We start from the raw sequence: 10,919 nt of genomic DNA on the forward strand, positions 1-10,919 counted from the left end.
TGGTCGTCCAAGCAATTCCTTCGCCTCGTTAGATGACTCCACAAACAAATCGCACTTTAAACCACTTCAATATAAAGTCATAATTCCCTACGTTTAAGGGCTTCTCGGGCATGATAACTTTCTTTACAATAGTGGCTTCTCGAGCACGGTAACTTTCTTTACAAGAATGGCTAAGAGTGCCACGTATACAATTAGATATATCTATATAGAGGTAGGCATCTGTCCCAGCAAGAAAACTGTAAGAAGTAGGCAGCCAGAGTCCAGGAAATTTGACTCACGCACTTGTTGAAGATAATGGAGAATATCCTAGAATAGGTAGAGTTGGTTCAGGATAGGAATTAGTTTCTATTTCTTAGGATGTTGTTCTAACTTCCCTAAAACCATGTTTTCTATTTAATGTGTAATGTGGATGAACAATGTAGAGCGTTCTGCAGAGTCAGACTCTCTTTCGTAGAGCTGACCAGTGGGTTTTATTTTTTTAATACAAACATTGCCATTTTTATCATGGTATTAGAGCGTCAGGGCTGAGGAACATGTACGCTCGCTGATGTGGTCATTTGAACTGAGATCATCGCAGTTGTAAGGCAGATAACTGCGACGATTCTGAAATCGTTGCTGGTTTTGAGTGTACCTCTACGACGAGTGCATTGTAGCTCCTTCGCACATATTTTTTTATATTTTTTGCCGCAGGAAAGACGTGTACACCTACAACGACGTTGCAGAAACAACAGGGACTTCTGCGACGATCGTGTAGCCAAGAACAAGGCTGTAGCTGCATGAGGAAAGCCAAGAACAACGTTGTAGCTGCGAGGGGAAGCCAAGAACAAGGCTATCGCTGTCAGAGAAGTTGCGTGGAGAAGCCAATAACAAGGCTGTAGCTGACAACAGAAGGTTGTCTGGAGGCTGAGAAGGAAGCCACAGTGATCTGCGCGTGTGTTGCGAGATCAGACAATATTGAAGATCGGTGATCTGTACCTGTCACAGATCTGGGGTAATTTAACATCTTTTACCTGTCGATTTTTTTTTCTAAATCGTTAAGATTAATAGTAATAGTTTTGAAGCATGCATGAACAAGCATAACAAGCTCAATGGTTCCAATTAATAATGCAAATTGGAAATTCAAGATGCAGACTCTGTTAGAAGCACAGAGTGCTTGGACGATTGTGAATGGATGTGTCGAGGCCCGCGGCTGGATCAACATCGATCCCATATTGGGAGAAACGAGAAAGTAGAGCAAGGACAACGTTAAAAATGTTAGTGAAAGACTGCATTATATCGCACATCAGAGAAGGTAAGTTAGCTAACGAGATCTGGGGAATTCTGAAGGAATTGTACGAGATCAGGAATTCAAATCCTCTTCTGTTCCTCAAGAGTAAGATCCTGTCCCTGAAGGAGGAGAATGAAACAATTGCTTCATTCGTAGCAAGGATCAAGGATCTAAAAACCAAATTATCAGTTATTGGTCATAGAATGGACGATATAGATCTTGTGACCATTACAATGAATGGTGTCACTGATGATTATCAAATGTTCATCACTGGGATAAATCCCATAGAGAAGATCCCACATTTTGAAGAGCTGATAGGTATACTGATGCAGGAAGAAGAGAGGAGATTGACTCTGAAGCCCCAGAGCGTTGATCTTGCATTAATGGCGAGGAAAAACTTCTACAAAGGGAAAGGAGGTCCACAACAACAAAACGAAGCAAGGTCATAGAAACGGCCAAATCTGACCCAAGGTATGCATCCGAAAAAAAAGTACTCTGAAACTAAATGTTTTTATTGCGAAAAATTGGGTCATATTGCCAGGGAGTGTAGGAAAAAGAAATATCATGAAGAACAACAGAAGATAAAGAGACATGTAGGTCATTTTGCAAATGGTGATCAAGTGCAGAATTTAAGATTGTTCATGGCAGATCGTGATGAAAATGTTGATGCAGACATCTGGTATGTAGATTTAGGAGCATCAACACATATGAAAGGGAATGAGCACTGGCTGGAGGATTTTAAAGAAATCAACGAAGGCGCACAAATTTACCTAGGTGATGACAAAAGTCATTAGATCAAAGGATGTGGGAAAGTTTCTGTTATTCTACCTGATGGTAATATCAAACAAATTTATAATGTAATGTATGTGCCTGGCATAACAAAGAACTTGATTTCTGTATCTATGAAAGCCAAAAAAATCCTTATGAAAGCCAAAAAAAATTTCACCAAAACAAAACCTAAATTTAATACAGTAAAATTTTTAAATTTGTTACAAAATTGACCAGGAACAAAATTCACAAAAAATAAAACCAAAATTTAAAACTGGAAAAACCCACCCTAAATTTGTTGCAGAATTTTTAGATTTTGGTTAAGAATAATTAATGTCCTTGATTTCCAAGAAAGTAAGAATTATAATATTTTTCTATATTACTAAATTCATATAGATGATTTTAGGGTAAAAAAATTATAATTAATTAGTGAACAAAATTAATATTTCATTATTTAAATCAGTGAAAATTTAAAAAAACTTTTAAATTCATATCCATTAAACATCATATTTATTTGAGAGATGCATATGATTGCAAATTATAAATTAAAAAACAAAAACACAAATACACTAAATATTCTAAATTTAGTATAACCATTATTATTTCAAATCAAACTATTCTTTTCAATTTATTTTCAATTTAGCACTCCTATTAACCTCACTTTGCAACTTCTAGAACAATTGCTAATATTGCTAATATTTATTTTATATCTTCTTCGTCAGCGTCTGCATTAAACCCTCCACAAACCAAATAATATAAACAAATGGCATGTCCTTCCAATAAATTAGTTTGAAACACTTGTATTCCCAATTTGTGCAAAGGTGATATATATATATATATATATATATATATATATATGAGCAAAAGGGTAACCCACGGGCCCTTCCTCGTCCACCTCCATGACCACATCGACCGCCCACGCCCACGAATTTCGCCAACAGGACCTACCATGCACTACCCCACTCCACCTTTGTGGCTCCAGTTAACTAGTCAGAGGTTGGTTTTGTTTTACCAAACTAATTATACGCACAACTGACTACACCAACGAAGGTCGGGGTCGGCTACTCAACCTTGTTTTGCCCAGCTAAGCCTGAACACACCGATTAAGGTTGGGGCCCAATGTCTTCTATATTACTCTTCCAATTATCTTCCTGAGGTTATCTATTCTCAGAGTTATTGTAAATTTCTTTTATTTTCATCTTTGATACTTTCATCAAACAAATGGCAATTGATCTGTAGTTTTGGCCCAATTGAGACCTAGTGTTGAAACTAGGCTCTGATTCCAATATGTAATGTTCCCTTCTTACAATACTGCTTAATTATAACATTCATTTATTGTTGAAGCATACATATCCATTTCTACCATCCTGAAACCTAGACCTGACCATTTAATTAAATGATATTCCACACTATATGCCATGTAATATTATACATTACATATAAGCAATTAATTAATTCCAACAGAAAACATATTAACATTATTCAACATGCTTCATTTGCATTTTAATCATCTCAACGAAAGCTTAAAATAAAATATCAACCATACATAATGCACAAATAAAAGCCATAAACAATAATACAAGTATTTATTTGCTAAAAGGAGACGAATGACGATGGGCTCTCCATGTTCCTTCTAGCCTTAGACCGTGTGGTTCATCAGCTCAACCAAAAGCCACCCCCGAGCTAGGACAACAACTTCATAGGTAACAATTGACCATTGGCAACAAAAACCATGGCTATGACATCGACCCCAACAACCTTAGTCTCTAGCCACATGCTCATGATCCCCTCTTCGGTACTCAAGTGGCACAACCCAAGTCCCTTGGTGGTGCCCACCTTTCAAGGCAAATTACGATTGGCTAGAATAGTCTCAACCTGCAACATTAGGAGCTTTGCTGCTATCTAGTGTCCAAGTGTCAACAACCAAACCAAAATCTCGACCACTGTTGCTAGAGCCCCAATTAGGACTCACCGACTATCTCGGAACTGAGTTCCCCACCAGAACTCCATGGCACCAAGCCATAATCAAGGCCAACAAAACCTTAGAGCTGTTAGCTCTACTATTGTTTTCAACGTTCGAGGATCAAATACAGGCCTGATCGGGTCGTTTGCTCTCAAAAAGGGATGTGCATCAGTTTTTCTTATCTTGTTCCTCCATATTTGTGTACTCCCATAGCCCCCCTGCATGTGTTTTCCTCCATTTCACCTCTAAATTGCTATGAAAGCCTTTGTTTTTCGGTCCCCCAGGCACTAAGGATTAAACCCATGTAACCACGGTAGCATGACCGCGCGCCTTTTTCTATGGTAACCCATTCCATTTAACCCGCACCGTTCGATCATTTCATCCCTATCTAATGGTCTCTGTTGCTTTTCCCACTTGTTAACCCATTATCCCTTTCCATCGTCCGATCGTTCTTGCCGCACGATCCAACGTCGTTCGCCTTCCTCGCTGCCGAAACCTGCATGTGCATTAATCTGCGGGGAAAGTGGTTTGCCGTCGGTCCCATCCGCCACGCGTCGCTGTTATTTTGGATCGTTAGCCCATATACGGATACCACTCACCTCTGATAAGCGGTGCGGGGAAATCGCTTACCGCCATCACGCCCGTCCCCGCCGATTAATTCCTGCACAGCTTCCACCCTCGATCACCTTTGGATCTGCCCACCCCGCGATCCAACGACCCTCGTTCGCCCGCTCCCACTTCTTCTGGATAGCCCCTACAAGTCAATCTCCGCCGTCCATCTGCAAGATCCGACGGCTCACAATCATTCTTGCCTCCATTTCCTCCCGACACCTCCCACCGATAGATCTCTGCCAACCATTTGCTGGATCCAACGGCTGTTGTTTACTCCCGGTTCTACTCATTTGTTCGCCATGAAGTCTTCACCACCTTTGACTGAGCTGTGCTTCTGAAGGACAACCCTGATCAACTACCTGTACCTAGCACAGTTATTCCTCAACCACTGCATTCAACAGAAAGCATGGCCGAGAGAGAGAAGGACAATCCTCGAGCAGTTAAACGCCTTCAACAGTTATGGAAATTTATTCATACAACACTCCACCTGCTCGAGGAGTACAACAAAATACCAGAGAATGTCAAATTCACAGATTTGAAACAACAGATCGCAGCAGAGACCCATATCAGACAGTTAATGTGGTTGGTGGTCCATTATGACCCCTCCACGCATAGGATAGCATATATTTTTGTAATCAACCTCTATATATACCCACATACAAGATGTAATGAGGGTTGATGGATATTTTTTTGATGTAAGATTCAACTTCTGGAGACTGTAACTACTGTGATATCTGCAGCGTCTGGTCTTCATTTTCAGCTAATACAAGCTTCTTTTGTTGTTAATTGCTCACTTTCCACTTCTTCTTGTTCCAAGCTGTGCCTGTTATGCAATTTTCATGTGCTCTTGATGTTTAGCATTAGAGAGGCTATCATCCCACCTCTGTGTTAGAATCTAACATGTATCATTGAATGTGTATGCAGGTTTCTATTATTTTAATGCTAGAGAGCTGTCATCATGTCTGTGCATTAGGAAATAGATTTACAGACTTTTAAATTGGTTGCAGCCGGCCATCACAAGGTCCTGTGCATCTGCTGGTGTGGTCAATATTCTCCATCTTCACCTGTTCCTCAAACTATGAGTAATTGGTGGTCTAAGGCCTTGTAGTCTAGGGGTGTTCACCCATGTCTGGGGTTAAGTTTAGTAGAAGTGGTTATCTGGGTTGAATATGCATCATTCCTTCGATTCATCCACATTTTTTCAACATTTTTTGTTGAGTTTGTAATGTTCCTAAGCATCTCTAAGATATAACCTAGGAGAGTTTCTTGGGGTGATAACAAGAGCCATCAGAGCTCACATAAAAACCTGAAAGCATCTATCCAGTATGGTTAACTTAATAGTTGCACCTTGGTTAGTTCTAGAGTCAAACCCTAGAACTCATTGGCCATGAGATACTAGACTCAGTGCCCTGAATCCCGTACTTAAAATAAATGCATAATAATAATCCTGAGAATAAAGCCACCATCCTTTTTAAATGCATAGCCCAAACTGGCATGTGGCATTCACTGAAGCAACGTGGGCCACCAAAGTGCACACTTCTGCCAAACTCAATTGTTTCCTTTTGCCTTGGAGTTGTGTCCCCCATACTCTTTCCATGGAGTGGGCTCTACAACCAACCTTATTTTTTACTAATATAGTGAAAAATATGTACAATTATACAATATTTACATCTTGGCATTCTTAGCCACTTAGCCAAAAATGACATAAAAATACCTGGGAAAATAGCCCCAAAATTTATCTAATGTCATTACATGGGCACGCATACCACATCAAATAGTATCGAGCCCACCAGCCTAATAGTAAAAAGTATTCTGAGTTCACAAGCCTAATATAAAGAATGCAAACATTTACATCAAAATAGGTAGGGGTATTACATGATGCAAAGTCACTCTGGCGACTATGAGGCACACAACCTAGACATGCTCATCTCTTATACCTCTTTCCTCATTCCTTATAATTTTCTAGGGAAGTTGATAGCTCAATTAGCACATAATCATGGGGGTTTGAACACTAAATTTAGGGAAGATTGCAAACTTTCCAATCTCCCTCGCAGACTCCCTAAGAAAGCTACATTTCTAGACATCGAGATCTGTATAGGCATGTCCTCATCTTCATTTTCAACAATTTGTGATTTAAATCAACAAAGATATCTACATCAAACAGTTTGGCCATATAACCATATTGGTTCTCTAGCATTATCATACTTTAATTACATTACAAAACTTGTGGGATTAGAAAATATGATATTATAGGATAGCTAAGAATAGGATGGCAAGACTAATCACTAATTTATGAAGAATAGTTGAGATACCCATAGATATGAATAACACCAACATTCCAAAGCCTAGATTGTTCTAAACACAGTATGCATTGCAATCCTAAGCCATCATGGAGTTAATAAGCCTTACCATTAAAGAGGAGAGGTATCTATATGTTTAGAGAGAAATGACCCATAACTTTGTTCCTTCTAACTTGAATAACAACACTTGTATATGGTGCTTTTATTATCAAGTCTTAAATTCAACTAAAATCATGGGAGGGGAGATGAGAGAAGATACTCTCCCCCAAACTTATTCTTAAAGCACCTCATATGTACTTGTGCCACCATTTTCCAAAAGGTCTATGGCTTTATTTTAAGAATGTAAGAGTTGGAAGAATTCAAGTGCATTAAATTGTTAGGCTTAGCTTGTATATATTATGTGTCGATATAAAAATATTTTGAAATGGAGTTTGTTATCGAGTGGCCTAAAAATGATTCAAGAATCTCCCACTAATGATGCTAGTTGTGCCTCATCTTTCTTAAGAATTTGAATGTCTTTCTAAATAATTTTTGTGTGTGCTTCAATGCTCATTGTTATTCTCAATCCTAGAATTTAAATTTAATAATTGTAATATTTATTTTAAGAATGATTTTAATAGCCTAGACATACAAATTAATACAACAAAATTATATCCACGATCTCAATCACACTTTTTGAAACAATGGAAAATTTAATTTAAGTTATTCAATATCATCAATAATAGTGCAATATGATAATGTATTTTAAACTCTCAAGTGAGAAGTACCTATCAACAATAATCTAGTATAATGACCAAATTTAGCTAATAAATGAAGAAGGAATCTTCAGACTAATCTTTTGTTGAGACGTTTTTTACAATTCATCACTAATGTGATCAACATCCAATTCAATATCAATGTCTTGTGTTTTCTTGGTAGGATATGAAGCTTGCATGGCAATACCACACTTCCCTTCTACTGCTTCAATATCTCGTTGCATTTTTATATACCCTTCTTCTCCCCATTTAGGTCCCCAAGAGTTCCTAACTATCCAATAATTAATTCCCTCAGGAGACTCGCCATAACCAACCGCTACAACTCCATGGTCAAGTTCAGTGCCGCATTCACCAGTGAATACTCCCTGTATATTAAAAAATTTCTTAGTGTAGATGCCAAATTATTCATTTCTAATATATTCATTTTTAAGAACAATGTAATAGATTATGACCACTTACCTTTGAATAAAATTGAAAATCTTTACCACTTGCTTCAATGGCGACAGACACAGGTTGGTGGCCCACTGCTTCTTTGAGAGCTTTTTCATTGTTAGCAGGAACATCTTCAAAACCATCAATAGTTGCTGCTATTGCATTTGGTTTAACCTATAAAAAAAACAAAACTTAATAATCTTACAAAATATAATATTGATTATTATTAAAACAATAAAATGAAATAAAAATTCAATAGTCTTACAAACATGATAACACACCATTATTAAAAATATTATGATGATGTTTACTGTTATTTATAGAAACTGTTTTTTTTTCAATGCCAATAAAAACTCAAGGTTGTTTACACACACATTGATTGAGAATTAAATATGTGGATTCATATGGTATACGAAGGGAATCTAGGCAAACAATCAATATTGTCATTTTCAAGAAAAAAGCTTATCTATCTAGTTAATAGAATGTGTTATCTTAATAATTTATATAATTATCTAAATTTTATTTTATATATAGATAAAACTGCATATATTTTCAATTCTCACAAATTTGGATTCATATGGTATAAGAAGGGAATCTAGGCAAACAATCAATATTGTCATTTTCAAGGAAAAAGCTTATCTTTCTAGTTAATAGAATGTGTTATCTTAATAATTTATATAATTATCTAAATTTTATTTTATATATAGATAAAACTGCATATATTTTCAATTCTCACAAATTTCTACCTAAATTTAATCTATCAAATATTATTTAAACTTTTCTAATCGGAATCAAAATATACCAACATAAACATGCAAATAGCTAAAATTCCAAATATTCCACATCTCTACCTACAATTTTTCCAAAAATACAGCATCTTAATCCACACACAATTTAGAGGGCCTTTTTACTGGTTAACTATTCAAAAATTTATATTGAAACCCATTTCACTCACATTTTCCATTTTACTAGGATTTAACTATCCTATCTAAATGCACAGGTAAGCAGTATTGCCACTTAACATACCTTGGAGGGACTGCATTCGCTGGCTTCAGCAGTATATGGATACTCATCTTCAGCAACGACCCCACCATTATCTATGATATATTGGAAGGCGTTGTCCATAAGCCCTCCTTTGCAGCCTGAGTTCTCTTTACTGCAATCTACCAACTGTTGCTCTGATAAAGAAACGAGCTTCCCTGTTGTGAGATAGTTAATGCCCTCTACAGAAGCTATAGTTGAAAATGCCCAACAACTTCCTGCGAGATAAAAAAAATTAAACAATATATCAGCTACAACATATACCAAAGTAAACCTATGTGCTCAGCTACTAAATAAATTAAAATTAAAATGAATTTAGTTGGTTAAAAGCTTCGATCAAAATATTGATACTGTGATAAATTTGAAAAAACAATCTAAAAAATTAGTAGATATTATTTTGAAATTGAAACTAATTCTGCAAAATTCAAGATCATACCACATTGGCCTTGGTTCTTCACAGGGTTAACAGCTCCCTTTTCTCTCCAATCAATAGACACTGGCAGGTCGTTGGAGTTTTGGTACATGAATGATACACTCTGTGTTCCTCTGTCTCGGCGCAGACTCTTGTGCTTCTCCATTCTAGTTGTCATATGCATGGCCTTGAATTCTTCGTTACTCAGATCTGCAAATTTATTCAATCCAAGTTTATATGGACCATCCTTCTTATTCACAGAGTCGATATATTTCACATTGTCCTTGAATATCTCGAATCGTTTGGCATGCTCATCCGAATCCAAACTTCTGGTGGTGCGATGCCGAAGTGCCCATTTATCATAAAGGAGTTGCAGACTTTCCTCGGACTTGAGGTCTTCATCTGTAAATCCAGGGGAAGAATCCGAAGCATTGGCTGATAAAGTCCACAAGGTGGTCGCAAGGAAGAGTAACAGGGTTGCCTTTGAAACACTCGCCATCACGAAATAACAACAAAACTCACAGAGAGAAATAATGAGAATTTGTGTGGAGAAAGGGGAAGACGATTTTCTTATATAATACCTCCGACTCAGTGTAAGACATACGAAAGCGTGTGCGATTAGTTAGGAGCTACCGTGGTTCATACGCAAACACGGGAGGTAACGTGGTGCATAAGCAAACACGGGAAATTTGATTCCCGGCACCAATTGGGAAGCGTTAACATGGCCGAAGATTTAAGTTGTTGTCATGTATTTTCAGTAAAGTATCGATACGGGTGTGATTTTTTTTGAAAGGTTGACAGTTTATTTTCCGATTTGATGGATAAACATTTCATTGATTAAGTAAGGTACTTGTTCTATGATAATTCCTAACTTATTCTTTATTTTATTCTTTATTTTGGTGTTTTTAGTCGGCTTATTACTTCAAGGGAAAGAAAAGTAATTGATCATGACATGTTCACTGAAAAAAATTCTTGTGTGGCTAATCATTCATTGAGGAAAATTAAAAATCTAAACATAAAAGAAGAAAAGAAGATAATAGTTATTTGGTCCCGGACATCTGTCATTATACCCGCAATGATCCGTCATACAGTTGCTATTCATAAATGAATTATTGTTGATTTATTTAGCGATTTATTAAAATTATAAGTAAAATATTTAAGTATTTTAAATTTTTTTAAAAATATTAAATATATAATAAAATTTAAATAACACAAATCAAAATTTAATTTATCATTATTTTCTATTTAAATTTAATAAAGAAAATTTAATAAAAATTTTACCATGCTGAAACTCAATCCAATATAAAATCATAATTCCCTATATTTAAGGGCTTATCGGGCACGGTAACTTTCTTTCTTTACAATAGTG

General features: G+C 36.6%; 1 protein-coding gene across 1 annotated transcript; it reads right to left on the reverse strand.

Annotated features, from left to right (window-relative positions):
* Positions 1–7,596: 7,596 nt before the first annotated feature.
* LOC149183692 (vignain-like) lies at positions 7,597–10,102 on the reverse strand. Its single transcript, XM_089417217.1, has 4 exons — positions 9,575–10,102; positions 9,124–9,356; positions 8,125–8,271; positions 7,597–8,030 (listed from the first exon to the last, which is right to left on the reverse strand). The coding sequence occupies exons 1-4, from the start codon at positions 10,047–10,049 to the stop codon at positions 7,764–7,766; spliced, it is 1,122 nt and encodes a 373-aa protein (XP_089273343.1). The 5' UTR covers positions 10,050–10,102; the 3' UTR covers positions 7,597–7,763.
* Between the last annotated feature and the right edge of the window lie 817 nt (positions 10,103–10,919).

The sequence above is a fragment of the Pinus tabuliformis genome, chromosome 3_2 (genome assembly GCF_031772625.1).
Source record: "Pinus tabuliformis cultivar Carrire ecotype Pingquan chromosome 3_2, CPIR1, whole genome shotgun sequence".
NCBI classification, from domain to species: Eukaryota; Viridiplantae; Streptophyta; class Pinopsida; order Pinales; family Pinaceae; genus Pinus; species Pinus tabuliformis.

Bases quoted from the DNA above. Each gene is read 5' to 3' on its own strand.
- LOC149183692 (XM_089417217.1), bottom strand. From the start codon at position 10,049: ATGGCGAGTGTTTCAAAGGCAACCCTGTTACTCTTCCTTGCGACCACC. The intron at 9,357-9,574 runs GTATGATCTTGA...TTTATCTCGCAG, and splicing joins GAAGAACCAAGGCCAATGTG to GAAGTTGTTGGGCATTTTCA. The intron at 8,272-9,123 runs GTATGTTAAGTG...TTTTTTTTATAG, and splicing joins GCGAATGCAGTCCCTCCAAG to GTTAAACCAAATGCAATAGC.